Consider the following 16,838-nt stretch of genomic DNA (forward strand, 5'->3'; position numbering starts at 1 on the left):
GAGGTCCCCAAGTGGATTCATTGAGGGAATAATCCAGATCAATACCGATCTACTCAATGACCTCTGACAATTATCCACAGCCAGCTGACTCACAGAGGTTCCTTCACTTGGAGATGCAATGCCCTGTGTAGCTCCCCCTCCTCCTTTCATCTTCCTCTTGAAATTTCCTTTCCACACTCCATCCCCATCAGACTACTGGGTGTAGCTTAATTCTCTGAATGCTTCCCAGCTTCTGGGCTCCATGCCTCTGTATCTTCTACCTGTACATGCCTCCCCTCTTCACCACTGCGCCCTCAAACCCAGCACACATGGCACTATTCCATGAAGCCTTCCCTGATTCCCTGACCAGGTAAGAGCTCCTCCTTCTCTAAACCACCACATCTGCTACTTCCAGTCTATGACCAAGTTCCATCCTCCCTCTATCGTGAATATATCCCAATTCTCTCCACAGTTCTCATCTCCACCAGTTCCAGGGCCATGATCTCGCACCTGGATTACAGCTACGGTTTCCTCAGTGCCCCTGCTGCCAGTCATGCCTCATTTCAACCTTATCTCCATGAATCCTCCGGACAAAGTCCAAGCCGACCAGGTCCTGCCTTCGCCCTGGCTCACCTCTCCTCTCCTCTTCTGCCTATCCCTAGGCTCATGGATCTTCTTTCAAGTTCCATGAACACACTGTGTCCTCTCTTACTCTGGCCTTTCCCACAGGCTGTTCTCATTTTCTGGAACCCTCTCCCCTTTGTCTACTAATGTCTCCTCATCCTTCAGATCTTACTTATACTTCATTTCCTCCCAGAAATCTTCCCTGGGCCACTTGTTTGATTTGAGTGAACACAGTTATATGATCTACTGAATCCTCATATTGAATCAACGGTCTACTCAGCTCTTCAAAGTCCTTCCCTAGGCCTGTGAGACTCTACATGAACTGGATCTCCAGCATCATTGTCTACTGCTCTTCCCCATGTTGGACAAGCTGCAGCTTCAATAACCATAAGAGGTTGCCTATGGTATATAGCTTGGATTCATTCAACAACAAGCATTTACTGAGTTCCTGCTATAGACCAGACATTTTGCTAGGCACTGGGGGATATAACACTGAACAAAACTGAGATAGCCTTTGCTTAAGAAGCTCATATTCTAGTGGGAAAAGACCAAAAATAAACAAAAAAGTGAATATATCTTATATCAGATAAGTGCTACAGGGAGGAGGAACAACAACAAAAAAGGAAGGTGAGGGGAATGGGGAGTGTGGAGGTGGGAATGTTATTTTATTTAGGGTGACAAGGACTTGATGATCAAATGTGGCATTAGAGTTGTGACCTGAAGGAAGTGAGGGAATGAACCTTGTGGATATCTGGGAGAAGAGTGTCACAAGCAGAGAGAACAGCCAGTGCAAAGGCCCTGGGGTGGGAGGTTGTTTGAGACATTTCAAGAAGAGCAAGGAGCCCACTGTGACTGGAGCAGAATGAATACTCAAGAGAGATGGAGAAAATGAGGTCAGGAGGCCACAAGGGTTTGAAGGAACATAATTTATGTGGGCCTTGTGGACCTTTGTGAGCACTTCTGATTTTACTCTGAAAGAGATGAAGAGCTTTTAGAAGGCTTTAAGCAGGATAGTGGGGAACAAGATCTGACTTACTTTTCAAAAGGATCACTTTGGCTGCTGTGTGGAGAACTGATGGTAGGGGCAAGGCTGGAAGCAGGGAGACCAGTCAGAAGGCCACTGCAATGGTCCAGTGGGAGATATTATGGCTCAGTACATTAATTCATTGACTCAGTAAATGAAAGAAAGAATCAATCGTTCCTCTTTGTTGGCCACTGAAAAGTTGCTTCCAGTGCTGTGTTAATATAAATAATGCTATAAGCAGTACCTCTGGCATAATGATTTTTATTTTTATTGTTGGTATTTTGTTTGGGTTTTTTGCCCTCCTTATTTTTCTTAGTGGAGAGCTGCTTGATCAAAGGGTATTTCAAGGTTTTCACAACATACTGCCAAGTTGCTTTCCATGAAGCATAGAAGGGTATTATCACTTTTTAAAAATGTGTTAATTGAAGAGCCAAAAAAAGACCTTTTTCTCTTTCTTCCCTTTGAGCATCACTATCTTCATCTACCAAACAAGGATAATAACACTTGCTCAGCCTATCTCACAGGCTTGTAGTGGGGTCAGAGGAGTTAGGGAGCAGACGCCAGGGCTTTGTCAGTGGGGAGTAGGAGGAGGGTGGAGGGTAGGAGACCCACCTCAGTGGGATTTCATGGCTGGATGGGTGGAGAAGAGGGACCAGCCACCAGGGAGGGGCACCCCTGCTAACATTTCCCTGTCTCCCTTATGATGTCTTCCGGTAGCCAGCCCCCTTTTCTAGCACATTCTCCTCACTGACAGCAGGAGTACTCTCTACTTCCATCCTCTGATGGGTCGTCAGAGGATTCTCACTCCACACAGCTTTCAGACTTTTGTGGTATATTATGGTCTCCCAAGCAATGCATCTGTGTGGTTAGAATATTCAGTTCTGTTTGTGAAAACACTTTTTATCAAAAAATATTTGATGGCCAAATCCTCTCCTCCTCCAAATAGAGAGAAAGGTCATTTCAAATAAAGAGCTGAGAGGAAAGGAAGTCTGTTAGAAGCTGGGGGTGGGGGATGGGTAGAGGCGCTGCTGCACCACATCGCTTTCTGCCCAACCAGAGGTCAAGACTTTTCCCACTCTGAGCAAAGAAAGCTGTTGCCGACAGCACCTCCTCCTTCCAGCCACAACAAAAACCTATGGGAAGGGAGTTTGCTTTTTTTTTTTTTTAAGTGTTTCTTATGGACTACAAATTACAAATTATTCTCCTCTCCTTTCACCAAATAATCAACTGGTCCCTGAATCTGAAAGCCCAGCACAATTTAGTCTGAGTCTCAAAACGCAGGGTCGGTTCAGCCCCGCTAAGGCTGTTCAGCTTTTAATTTCTGGAGCAAGACTCAGCAAACAGTCAAACACTTTTGTGGAGCTGTGAAAGTTGAGCTTCGCTGTTTGATAAATGAGCAGACGGCAGGCAGCCCCTCTTTCTTTTTTCTTTTCTTTTTTTTTTTTTTTTTGTATGGATTCAATGAAGCCTGCCTAAAGAACACCACATGCTGTTCTAGCTACTGATCTAACATTCCGCAACATCCCAGCCTTCCAAATTCCCTCTAATTACTCGTGAATCCCACCCTCTGCTCTTTCAGCCTGGGCAGACAGGGCTGGGGGCTCCACGGGCTGGGGGTGGGAAGCAGAGAAGCTCTGGAGAACCAATCTCTTTGGAGCTGCTGGAATTCTTTTTTCGGTAGTGGTCATGTTATTCACCTCCCCACCCCGTCCATTCTTCTCTCCATCCAACACATTGCTCCAGGTGCAAGGAGACTCATCCCACAGGCTATCCTGCCATAATTTTGTGGGTGTAGTTTTTTAAGAAACATGAGTGGTTTTGGGCAAATGTTCCCAAATTGGCATATTCAAACCACAGGCTTACTTTAAGATTAAAAAAAGAGAAAAAGTGAGGAGACGAACTGACACTCAATGGGCATCACTGGGGCACCATGCACTAGATGAAGTGTTTTACTCTTGGTATTAAATTTTCTCCTAAAAATCACACTGAAGGAGAGTGTTTCACAGATGAGAAACTGGGATCCATGGTGATACAGGCTGCTCAGATTCCCGGACACCAGCAAGTAGCAGAAGCAGGAATGTGGTTCCACTGTGTCTCCTATTCATCACTTCAGCGGACGCCCACAGGAGCCAGAAAGGTGTCCACTAACTGTGCATGAAACCTTCACCGTCCTCTGGTAGGTGACACCTCAGAGACACCTTCAGAACGGCGAAGTAAAGCCATTTGGTCTCATTACTCTGCAGACAGGTTTTGTTTGATTTTGACCCCAAAACATATGGTCCTGATCCAGCTTGGTCACCAACTCGGTCAGAAGGGATGCTCTGAAAAAAGGCTTTTAATTGTTTCTAAAAATTCAATCCACCCTCAGAAGGCAAAGATTTGCCACCAAGAACAGATCCAAAAGAAGTTCCAGTGTAATGGAATAAGTGGCTATCCTCACACACTTTGAAGGAGACAGATGCATGTGTATAAAGAATCAAGGATGCTTAAAACAGTCTTAAAATAAGAGCTGTGGGTCTTACGTCAGAGGTCATTTGGATATGGGAAAGGAAAAGGGCTTTTTGAACAGCAAGAAACTATAAATTTAGTACAATGACAAGTTGCTATTTTATAACCATGTATTATTGTAGAAGTTTTGCATTTTCACTGAAAAACAGACACAACAATTTTTTGAACGAGAGAGAGAAATGATTAGGGATAGAGGTTAGCTAAAGGAATTCTAATTGTCACATCTTTAATTCTGAAAATGGGATACTCACTTTCTTTGTTGACAATAAACCCTCCCTTCTTTTCAGAGAAGAAAAAATAATCAGTATGGCAGTATGAATAAGGATTCCTAAACACCCTATCTCAACACTACCATCTTGAAATGGGTGTTTGCCAGAGTAATGTTACTATGCTGATGTAATTCTGTCCACTTAACAACTTTTCAGAGAGTAGCACCTACTGGGTACCAGGCACTGGAAGCTGAAGAGAGTAGAATGCTGCAGGTCCCACAGCAAATTCCACAAGGGAAATTTCAAAAAATTGAAAGAAATTTATACCTAGTACAATGAGACAGAAGAGGAATTTCAAATCATGCATATGGGCAAATGAAGGATTCCGAGAAAAATCCACGGGCTAGAAAGGTAACAATCCATTGCCCCTTGGTAAGTAGCAAAGAAGTCCAAAAATCTGTCTGTGAGCCCAGTACTGTCCTTAGGCTGACTGGATGAAGTGTCATGTGTGTGAATATGAGAAAAGGCAGTCATCACACACCGATTTAGCTAGAATGAGGTGAGTTATGTAAGACACAGGTTAAGTCAAAAATGGAATAATTCTCAAGACGATAATAAGAAAGGGTGAGGGTGGTGGTGGCAGCATGTGTGCGATGTAGGAAATTTTTAGAACAATTGTTCTCAAAATTGTTCAGAAGGAAGAACAGCTAGAAGGTTTGAAACATTGATATGTTAGTGATGATCTATTAAAAACATGATGTATTAAAGTCATGAAATGTTGCTATGGTAAACTGAAACCGTAATTACCACTAAAGTGCATTGAGTGTTTATATTTACCAGGCAGTATGCTAAATAACCTTTTAATGGTCATGATCTCAACAATCCTTAGGTGGTTGCTATCATTTTTCCATTTTACAGAGAAGGAAACTGAGGCTCAGAGTTATTAAGAAATCTCCTGAGTTCACACATCTGGAAAATGGTGGAGACAGGATTCAAAGCCAAACAATTTGATTTCTGAGCTTTTACACTGCATGTCAGTAAAGACACATGAAATAACAAAATACAGAATCTGGTGTGAAATCAGACATTCTGATGTGGACACGCCACAGCAGATACTAAAAGTTAAGAAAAACATATGCAAGAATTTAAAGTAGGAGGAAATGGTCCATGTGCTTAATTTTCTTCCTTCACAGATTGAAGCAAAGTCCATCACTGAAGAATCCTAATGATGCCTCAAGATTAACTTTATCTTCCTCTGTGCCCCTCCACAGGTGTGCAAGTGACCCGAGGGCAGATTGTAAGGACTTCTTGAGGAAGAGGGCAGTCATGTAAAACAAGAGGAATCTTTAGCTTCATCTCTGTTCCAGGTAAATGTGGCTGAAGGAAGCACAGGTCCCCAGAACATATTGGTTTGGTTTTCTTTTTGCATTGCTCAGTCATGGACAGGAGAGAGAAAGGAGCCATATATTCAAGGAAAGCCACTCACATCCCAAACTGCCTAGTATTTCAAGTCTTCATGGGGAAAAGACAGTACATAAATCAATTCAATTCATACCAGTACATCTGTAACCCCAGACTCCCTTTCTCCAGTATCTCTACCTCTTATTGGGGTCCCTGCCCTGCAGCAGGCATCCAGTGATCTCCTCCCACCTCCTCAGATCCAGCTCTGTCACTAAATGTATGACATTGGGAAACCCACTCAATCCATTTGACTTTTAATATCCTTGTCTGGAAAATGAGAGGGTCTCACCAACAGATCTCTAAGTCCCCTTAATAGATTATACTTACTTATATTGAGGTGTTAGTAACTGATAAGTATTAATGAATTATCCTGCTCTGTTGTAGTTGCATTTTCACAGACTTAAATGAAAGAAATTGAGGATTTTGAGACATCAGCAAACCTTCAGGGAAAGTATGTTTGCAAAGCTAACTGGCCTCCCATTGTATTCAAAGTACACTGTGTCATAGCTGTCTAGATGCCTACCAGTGAACTGGCCTCTTCCTGACAAGTTCAACAAACTGCTGATCATAAACCTTGTTACCCCCCCAGTCTGAGCTGATGTTAGCGTAGACGGGCCAGCTATGTTGCCTCCCATGCGCTCCACATTTGAGAGTATACCCTACACTCTCTCAGGTTCCACTTTATAGTTGTGTCACATAAAGGGATACACGGGGGAGAAATAGGTGAAGGCGGTCAAAGGTGCAAACTTCCAGTTATAAATAAGTCCTGGGATGTCACGTACATCACGGTAACTATCGTCAACATTACTGTATCATATGAAAGTTGCCAGGAGAATAGATCTTAAAAGTTCTCATCACAAGAGAAAAAGGCGTAACTATGCGTGGTGATGGATGTTAACTAAATTTACTGTGTTGATAATTTTGCAATATATACATATATCAAATCAACGTGTTGTACATCTAAAAGTACTACAATGTTAGATGTGAATTATATCTCATTTTTTTTTAAAAAAAAGGACACATGGATTTCTGAAAAGTCCTTGTGTAGATAAAATGGCTAGTTGCCTACCCCTATTCCCTTTCTAACCAGACTCTAATTTTTTATTCCAGGAAGCAATGGACTACATTTTCCTGCCTCTCTGACAGCCAAGGGCAGCCAGTGAGACAAAAGGGAAATCACTGGGCAGAGCTCTGGGAAAGCTACTAAAGAGAGCTGACTCAGCTAAAGTTTTTACCGTTCTCTCCTTATACCCTTTTTTCTACTTCTTGCCTGGAATATAGGCTTTGCTGTCCAGCAGCCACTTTGGATCATGAGGTGACCTAGAAATTAGAAGTCATCTGCTATGGATGGCAGGGCACAGAGAGAGAAGGAGCCCAGGTCCTTACTGACCTGCTATACCAACACATGGCTATCTTCTTTTAGATGTATTTTATGTGAAGAAAAGTAAAACCACTAATTTATTTAAGCCATTGTTTGGGAATGGGGTGGGACATCTTTTACCCATAGCCCCAGAACAATTCCTAACTGGTACACCTTCTCATTTCTGCCCAGGATTTACTTTACAGGGAAGGTTCCAGTGGCCCTGGAGTCAGCTGTCTCATCTTTAAATGGGAACAAAAATGCATCTAGTTCACAGGGCCATGTGAGGATTATATGAGGTAATGCGTGCAGAGGGCTTGGGCCAGTGCCTGGCAAAGAGTCAGTGTTACTGTCACTATGATTTCTTGTTGAAAAGTGTTTCCAGCTAATATGGTAAAGATCCTCATATGTTTGTAGACTAACTTCCCCATTTAACAGATGGAGGGACTGAGGTTCAGAGAGGGAAATGGGACCTGTCCCATAGAGAGTCACATAGAGAATACAGACAGTACAGGCAACAGATCCTCAAATTCAGGGCTAAATCCCTGGCATTACTGGAAACTTCTGGCCTCCTGCACATGGTGGACCCTCAATAAAGGTTTGTGAAAGAAGACATTCTTTTGCCTTTAAACTGCCACTGGAATGCCTGTTACAGAAGCTTGGAAACCAATCCACCTGCAAGTTGGAGATGTTCCCTTTGCTCAGAAATCTGAGACCCAGGCTGCGGGCTGGGAGAAGGCAATACTGGGTACCTCAGAGCATGGCAGGACTGACCTGGTTCTCAAGCTGCTCTTCACTCCCCACCCCCAAGGCAGCAGTTTCCTTCTCTGTGTCCCTTAATCCTGGGGGTTCACAGCTCAGGAGGCACATCTGCCATCATGCTTTGCAGCTTCTTAAGTTCATATGTCCCTTTGCAGCCTCCTCCCCTCCAGGACTCCATTTGCCACATCCTGAGATAAAGGAATACCTAATAAATGAGTGAACCCAAGTGTTGAGGAGGAAGCATCATTGGAAATACCAGCAGGGAGGTTCCCAGTGCCTGGAATACCACATGGGGAAGATCTGACAGGGCATTTCTCAATTGCAATGGCCAGTACACTTGACTCCTGACAGACAAGAGAGGCTGAGACTTCACTCCTAAATCTGATCATCTAGGAGATTGCCAGGTGACTGCTAATGACTATACCAAAGTCAAAAGTTCAACTGTTTACACAAAATCTGCCTCCACATATACTCACTCTATCCCCCCAAAACTTGCTCTATATAAATGAGATAGTTAGGTGCATGAACTTGGAGCCAGACTTCTCAGGTTCACATTCTGAATCACAAATTTATTTACTGGTTGTTTGACCTTGGGCAAATTACCTGACTTCTCTGGGACTCAGTTTATCTACCTATGAAACGGGGATAATAACAGTTTCTACATCCTAGAATTGTATGGAGGATTAGACATGGTTGGTATATGCAAAGTGCTGAGAATAGTGCCAGGTACATAGAAAGCCCTATGTAAGTGCTTGATATTTTTACTAATTTTATGAAAAATCTGTGAATGCTGCATTCATAATTAAACATAACTAGACACTTCTAACATCTGTTAAAAAGAATCGTCTTTAATAAGCTTGGGTAATTTAGCTGAGTTTGATGTCAAATGCAGGCCAATTCTGATCCCTATTAGCTTGTGCTTGTTTCCATTTACAGCTCTGTTGTTCTCTAAACATTTATTTCACTACTTTTGCTGGAGAACTAGGGTTATCATTCTAGAAGGATTTTGTCTCACTCTGACAAGGCTGGAGGCACCAGCCGCAGGAAGGAAAGGTCAGAGAAGAGTAGACAGTCAGACCGTTCTCCCCTCCCCCACTGTAGGTCCCTAGGCCACGTGTGGTCGGACTTACCAGTGGAGTAGAGGAATACGCAAGTGGAAGAGAGACTGCAGGTTTCAAATGGAGCACTGGACTGGACTTGACTTTAATATCAAAAAGAGGATCTAAATTACTGAAAAGGGTCTGTTTCTATAATCAACAACCAAAGAGCTATTATACCTGCCATGAAACCATCAGAGGTCAGGGAAGGAAGTCTGGCCAAAACATAGTTGAAGGAATGATCAGAACAGAGCAAAGCCATTTTCTGATTATACATCACTGAGTTCAACCTGCTTCATACCTGTTACCTTGTAGGGGCTCACTGGGCGTCTCTAAGACATAGTGTCGCACTAGGTATGCAGAAAGCTGGTAAAACCGTCCAACATAAGAACAGGGCCACAGGGTGAATCCTCGGTGGGGAGCAAGAGCAGTGGTTAGTGGGGGGGGGGTCAGCTGGAGAGCACAGCCCTTTTGACAGTGTGGACAGAGATCCACAGGGGCTCCCCCAAAACCCATCACTGGACCCCTTCCCCTGGTAGAGGGAAGTGATAGCTGGGAGGAGCTTTCAAAGAGCACTAGCTGGTCAAAATGACTCCTGTTGCCTTGCTTCTAGCCCCCTCCCCACTGCCCCCCCTCCCCTGACACTGCAAGAGTCAAGAAGAGAGAAGGAATACCCATTCCCCTTTTACAGAGCAAATTCTAGGGCACAGGGAAGGGAGGCTCTGACTTCCATGTGAGATGGAACTTTTAAATTGTACAGAACTGAGCTTTTTTCATAGCTGAGAATGAGTTTTAATTATCCAACCAAGACTGATGTGATGGCTGACCACAGTCAGATGCTATGGGATTGACCTGCCACGTCCTCAGAAGGCAGAGCAGGAAGGACAGACAGAGGGCTTTGAAGGCAGCTCTTCAAAGTAAATGAGAATACAACCAGTTTCCATTGGTACCTCAACAAGTGCATCCCTGCTCAGCAAAATGGGCTAATGGAAAATGGATACAATGCCAATTTCATACAGTGACTGTATGGGTTAAACAAGTTCCCATATGTCAAATGATTCATAGTGTTCCTTGAAAACAGCAATAACATAAATCATTCAATCTTCAAATATTTGAGGCTCTGTTATGTGCCAGGCACTCTTCTGGGGGCTAGGGATGCACAGTGAACAAAAAAGTCCTCACTGGGCTTCCATTCTACAGAAAGAGACAGACAAAACACAAGCAAATTTCACACATATATATGTAACATAAAGATTATAATATATAAGCAATTGCACATATATGTTAGTAATATCATATATATATACACATATGTGTATATATTTTATATATATATATATATATAAAATAGTTCAGACAGTGATGAGCGCTATAAAAAAAAGCATGGTAAGGAAATAGAGGAGACAGAATGGAGTGGGGCCAATTTTAGATAATAGTGATTTCTTCCATTGGTGGAGGACTTTACAGTTTTTAAAAAATGCTCTCATTAGCAGTGTCTCGTTTTATCACTAGAGTAATCTGGTGAGGGACTATTCCCGTCTGAAGGTAAGGAAATGGGAGCTCAGAAAAGTTAAGTGACTCCAAGTTGGGTGACCTTTCATGACTCTAGCCAACAGCAAAAGCAGGCACAAGACCAGTTCAGCTAGCAGCCTCAGCATTCTCTGCAATTCCTAAATTAATTCCGGGACCCAAAGTCAATACAACATTACTGGAAGCCAGTGCTTTTGGAGCTTGGCCACAGTGTTGGAAAGAGGATTTCTATTTCAGATCTTACTTGCAGCAAAGCAACTGCTGCCATCCACTTAGTCAAGAACAGGATCCCAGCCAGGCAACATGCAGGAGAGCCTCACTACTGATGTCTGTTTCACCTCAGCCCACTTGTAAGCTGGGTGGGAAGACGACCACCAATCTAATTTTTCTCTAAAACTAAGCCGCAATAGTGAACTTTGCCTGTTCTGAGTTAAAAGTTCAGAGAAGAATCATAAGTTCAGATGGATCTGCTCAAAGGAAGACTGTCCACGATTACACTCCAAGGTTTCACAGAACAACTAGTCCCTTTCTCTTAAGGAGATGGCAGCTGCAGCATGCTGGGAGCCCTCAGGAAGGGCAAATGTGTCTGGGATTTCAATTCAACAAGCTCAGTGTGAAAACCCTCGGCAGGCACCTCCTGTCCTCTGCGGCTGGAAGGACAGCCCTGATTTCCAGTGCATTTGAAACTGATGGCAAGGCAGCTGCAGAGAGCTTTTGCATTTGTGCTTTTAATTTCATTAGAGTATTTCCTTGCTTTGGGGCTGAAGATAAGACAGAGTTTGAATGCTTTTTCTTTTTAATGACTATTTTGGAAGCAGCTGGCACTGTAATTCTTCTTAGAGAGGAAACTTATTATTTAGAAAAGTGTTTCGAAAAGCCTTTTGGGGTAAATGAGACCTGTGGGCAGAGATGTTCACAGGAACCAAGGATTAGAGAACAGAGGGAATTTGGTGGAGGTTGTCCCAAGAAGGAAGGAGAGAGAGGAGTGAGGGGAGCAGGAGGAGGTGGTAAAGGAGGAAAGAGGAGGTGGTAAAGTAGAGAGGGCTGGGACAAGTTGTGGGGAACTGGCAGGTGGAGAACTACGGAACATTTGAGGTTCCATGGGACAATTGTTTGGGATATAAACCACCATTACAAACTTCAGTCTTATAGGATCACAGATGCTTTCTGTGGACTGTCTTGTGCAAAGCAAAAAGGACCGTGAGTTTCATCCCTGGCTCATGATGGTACAGAACAGGACTATCCAACAGAACTCTCTGTGATTATGGAAATGTTCTATCTGCAGTGTTCAATATGGTAGCCTCTAGTTACATGCGGTTACTGAGCATTTGAAATATGGCTAGTGTGACTGAGGAACTGAATTTTAATTTTGTTCAATTTTGTTTAACAGCTGTATGTGGCCAGTGGTTACCGTACTGAACAGCACAGGTATAGAGAGAGTGGTATATGAGAAGGAAGAGTCCCAAGTAAAGGTGGATTCAAACACCCTGGGGCTTGCTGACATCTTGGGTACAGACTTGAGACTTGAAATGGGAAGAGAACTGAGGTGCTGGGAGGAGGGGCAAAGTTAAATTGATTTTACCTAGATCATGAGGTCAAGGAAACCCTGAACTGACAACACTATCTCTCAAGGTATTTGATAGAAAAAGAGAATAGAAGGTCCTTATTCAGGTAAATTGGAGTTTTGAGAAATGATGTTTTTTATTTTTGTTTCAGAATATAAGCTAACAAATGTCTCTTTGTATCTGTGCACAAACATCTCATGGAGAATTCATATCAACAGTTGTAATGGCACATGGTAGGTGTGATTGAATATCTGAGCTATCAGATGAATGAGTGAACAGTACCTGACATCCTCTTACATGAATCTTGCAACATCCCCATGAAGAAGGCAGGGGTTAATTCCCATCTCACAGCTGTGAGGGCTAAGGCTCAGAGAGGTTAAGTAACAAGTCCAAGAGAGTTAGGGTTCTTGGTCTTTTGTTTCACCCAACCTGTCCCTCCAACTGAGAGGCCTTATCTAGACTGTGGCCTCTGTGAGGAAGCATGTGGATACAAAGACAATGTTCCAGGACCACAGACACAGGACAGGGACTCACTCCTGCTGTGCTCTTCGTTCTCCCACTGCCAAGGGGCTCAGAGTCCCCCTCCCTAGCCTGGGAGCCCCTCCACAACAGGACCCATGCCGGGTTCCCTCTGAGTCTCCTCTGCCCCACACACTGCCTGCCGCACAGGCCATCTCAGCCAACACTGCTGGACTGAAGAAATGAATGAACAAAATGGCAAAGGTGTTTTTTTCCACTGACCTTTTAAAAAATTATTTTCACTTTGGAGAAATAGCGTTAACGCATCACACAAACATGTTTGCTGCCCTAAATCACCACAGAGTATCTTCCCATTTATTGAGTAGAGCCAATTCTCAGCCACTCAGTTTCAGACTCTCTGGAGTGGTTGGCTCGGGCCTAACATCGCTCTTTGTTTTATTCTTGCTGATGATTTATCTGGTGGGGATCTGAAAAGGCAATTTATGAAACTTAAACTCTGACCTCTTCCTGCCATTTCAGTCCTTGTTATGCTTGCACTCAGAAAACCAGTAAGGAATAGTGCTGCCGGACAAGCCTGCCTATTTTTTGTTAGCAGATGCAGTGGAAATTGTACATAGGAAAAAGAAGCTAACAAAAGAAGAAAGAGTTTTGATGTATTGACTCAAATTAAGTTGGGTATTTTCGGGATGTAAAAAAATCTAGATTATTACCTATCAAATAAACACAAGATGGGTCTCCAACAGCCTTCCTTGGCCTGTTGAATATGAGCGATCAGTGATAATGATGTTTTGTAGAGATAGCCCCAAGTGTGGAATGTATTTTTATCATATGTGGAGAGAGAACAGTCAGGCCTGAAGTGACATTACAAACAGTACCACTCCCAGCTGAGGATTCCCAGACCTCCAAGCTAATGATACAAGGCCATTTCCCAGTTTCTCCAAGCCAAGCAGTTTGCCTGTTCCAGGCTCACTGATATGCATACAACACACTTGTGAGTTCAGTACTTGTCTCTCAGAGAAAAGAAGTTACTATATGCAAATTAAGTACCAAAGGAATTCAAGGGAGACATTCATTTTTATTTTACAACACATCTGAATTGTTTGAAATGTTTAATACTTTGGCATTACTCTGTCTTGGTATTTGGTTTGGTATTACTTTGTTAACAATTATTTGAAACTTTAACAGCAAAGTAACCAAAGTATTTATTTTGGTAACCTAAAGAAAGCAATTAAATTTTTTAAACCATGATCAAGAACTGTGCATAAATTACTTAGAAGGAGGTCAGAAAAGGAATAGGCCTGGTGAGGCTGGACTCACCTTTCCAAAGCTGGCAGCATTGACAGGCTGGGTGTCATTCTTCTCGCAGAAATCCAGGTAATGCATGTAGAGGGCGCTGCGAGGGATGCAGACCCCTTCTGCAATCTCATAGTTCTCCTCCAGCCTGGGGAAATAAAAGCCCATTGAGCAAACCCCAAGCAAGAAGGATCTGTTCTTTCTAGTCCTCCTCCAGAGCGGGGCAGACCTGAGAAATAACTCTTCTCCTACAGATGGGGAAACCGAAGCCCAGGAAGACAAAGCCAGCTGCCCCAGGTCAGGCATGGAGTTAGTAAGTTAGCAGTTTTTGACACACAGCCCCTTTGGGTATAACATAGGTCACTTTTCCAGTCCAAGTTCCAGTCCCTCTACTTCAAGCTCTCATTGGTCTGACCACATTCTGGGTGAATCAGGTTATACCAAACTCCAAAAAATGATATAGGATCTTGTAGGTGTCCCCCCTTGGGCAAGTCACCCACCCATGTAGCCATTTCTAGTAGGTGTCAAAATCTTGGAGCTTTCTGGCTAACAAGAGAAGCAGAGTGAGACAGTGTAGGAAAACAAATGCTCCAGGAGAGGCTGGACAGCTAGACAGCCACTAACCCACTGACTGGGGGAGGTTTTAGGACCACAGCAGAGAGCTGAACTGCTTCTTTTCTTAGGCTTACTTTCTCTGCTATACTAGGATTATATGATTCTATACCCATTACCTTCTTAATGAGTACACGTTAGGGGTTCAGGGTAGGTACTTTCTACCTGGGTTCAAATCCCAGCCTCGTCACTTGCTGGCTTGGTGGCCTCAGGAAGGTTACTTAACCTCAGGCCTGTTTCCTTTTGGAGGTATTGACTAACTGTCCATCAAGGTTGTTATGATGATCAGCTGTAACGTGTGACACACACCAGCATGGGGCCTGGCACATGATGAGCCCTCAGTAGGTGCTGGACCTCATCATCACCCACTCTGCCTCTCCCTAAAACTTTTTTGGGCACTAACATGTCCAGAATTTGTGTTAGATACTAGGGACATAAAAGTAAACTAGATACAGTGTTTTTCCTCCTCTTTAACCCCAACACCAGAATGTAGGTATCCAAAAGAATAGGCCTGCTTTGTCACAGATGCTTTGGAAGGTTAAATATCTCTTCCAACAAAACCGCTGGGCACATGACAGTTTGGGGGCTTCTCTTTGGGCCCTAATGCCATTTGGCCCAGTGTGGAGCACACACTTTTCAATAAACTCAAAAATATTTCTGTTCAAAACAGAAAATATATCTCCTTTGATTCTGAACTGTTTTTTAGGAAATAACCCCAAGTCATTTAGAACCAAGTTTGAGGGAGAAAATGACTAGAATAACATTTTCCTCCCATCCATTTTTCTAGGGGGTCAAAAATAAGGCATGATGCTAAAGCAATGAAATAAATGTCCTCAAGTGGCTTCTAACTGTCTCTGAGGGCACTTGCCAAAGAAGTGGTCCAGCGCTGTCGTAACTGAAGTGGAATGAGGACGCGGCCTCCTGAGGTGCCCACTTGAAAGGGCAGTGCTCATTCGGCTCATTGCAACACGTGGTTGAAAGAAAATCAGTTCAATAATTTCATATCCCAACCCCACAGATGACGCCAATGACCAAACAACCCGAGGGACGCTCGGATAAATGAAGAAGCCTGTGCTGAATGGTCCCAGGTCGTCTCATCCACCCCCGCCACCCCCAACTTCTGGGAAGGGGAACACTGAGTAACTCCTGACAATTTTTAGAAGTGTTCCAGGAAACAGTTTATGCAATCTCTTCTAGGCAACCTAATTCCTTGAGGCTGGGGTGGTGTCTGATTCACTTCTGCATTTTTCAAGTCCCACATATTCCTTGGCACCCGGCAGGTGCTCAGTATTTGATGGACAGATTGTTTCAGTCATATATTCATTCAACAAATATCTATTGATCTCTTATCACTCACTAGGTGCTGGGGACACCATGGTGCGCAAGATGGCCCAAGATGTGCACTCAGAGAACAGATTAATGGTGGACAGATGAATAAAGACACAGGTAATCTTCAATTCAAAAAATACTTATTGAGTGCCAGGTAGTGTTACAGACTTTAAGGAAACAACAGTGAACAAAACAAAGGCCCAGTTCTGAAAGGGTTTACATTCTAGCATATGTGTCCCCAACATTATAAATTGGAACTTTAAATTTGTTTCCGTGGGAAAATGGTTTCACACAGAGATTAGTTTACTTAGGACTATCCTAAGCTTCAGGGCTGGTATGAAAGGGAATCAGCCTTCTAGTTTAGCCTGTACCCCTAAATGCCATTCAAAATATTGTTTTTTTCTATAAAAGTGAGTTCAAAGGTCCAAATAACCAGATTATGTACAAACTCACAGGGGCCATCTGAATAATGCAGCTTTCACAAAATGGGGTCTCACAAACATTCTTTGTTTGGCCTGAACAGTGTTGGCCCAACTTTTAAAACTCAGGACATTTCACATAAGAATCTGGATTTCTGGCTTCTTTTGAAAAGACTGAGATCTGGCAACCCTGGGCCCATATTCCCGCATGACAACAATTGGCCAGAGTTACATGTGCCCTCAGGTTGGCCAGAGTCCTCACTCCTCCCTATTTTTTTTTTTTTAACACCCAATCTATTTTCTGTTTCTTGTCAGGCTCCTGCAGACTCTTGTGTTGACATATGACATGATCTATGCCCTAGTTTACTTTGCATTCTATTTGGAGAGAATAGTGCACAGAAATAAGAATATTTAAGTACTACAAACTCCTGACTACAAGTGCAGTCGAAGGTGAGAAAACAGATTATAGTGCAGATGATAAAGGTTTCATGATAAACTGGGACTGGAATTTTGTAACAACAGCAGCAGTTAGCACCTGCTGAGCTCTTACTAGGTGCCTGACACTGGGTATCCATTATCTCATTTC

General features: G+C 43.2%; 1 protein-coding gene across 4 annotated transcripts in view; it reads right to left on the reverse strand.

Moving 5' to 3' along the window:
* Window positions 1–16,838, reverse strand: part of RFX4 (regulatory factor X4) — a 152,406-nt gene that overhangs the window by 71,276 nt on the left and 64,292 nt on the right. For 2 of the 4 annotated variants that reach the window (XM_074375133.1, XM_074375131.1), the window contains exon 4: window positions 13,917–14,040. In XM_074375133.1, coding sequence (XP_074231234.1) covers window positions 13,917–13,982 — 66 coding nt within the window. In that variant the 5' untranslated portion in view covers window positions 13,983–14,040. Of the gene's footprint in view, window positions 1–13,916; window positions 14,041–14,623; window positions 14,688–16,838 lie in introns of those variants that run through there. The other 2 variants (XM_074375132.1, XM_074375135.1) reach the window with 2 other exon arrangements.

The sequence above is a fragment of the Camelus bactrianus genome, chromosome 12 (genome assembly GCF_048773025.1).
Source record: "Camelus bactrianus isolate YW-2024 breed Bactrian camel chromosome 12, ASM4877302v1, whole genome shotgun sequence".
NCBI lineage: Eukaryota > Metazoa > Chordata > Mammalia > Artiodactyla > Camelidae > Camelus > Camelus bactrianus.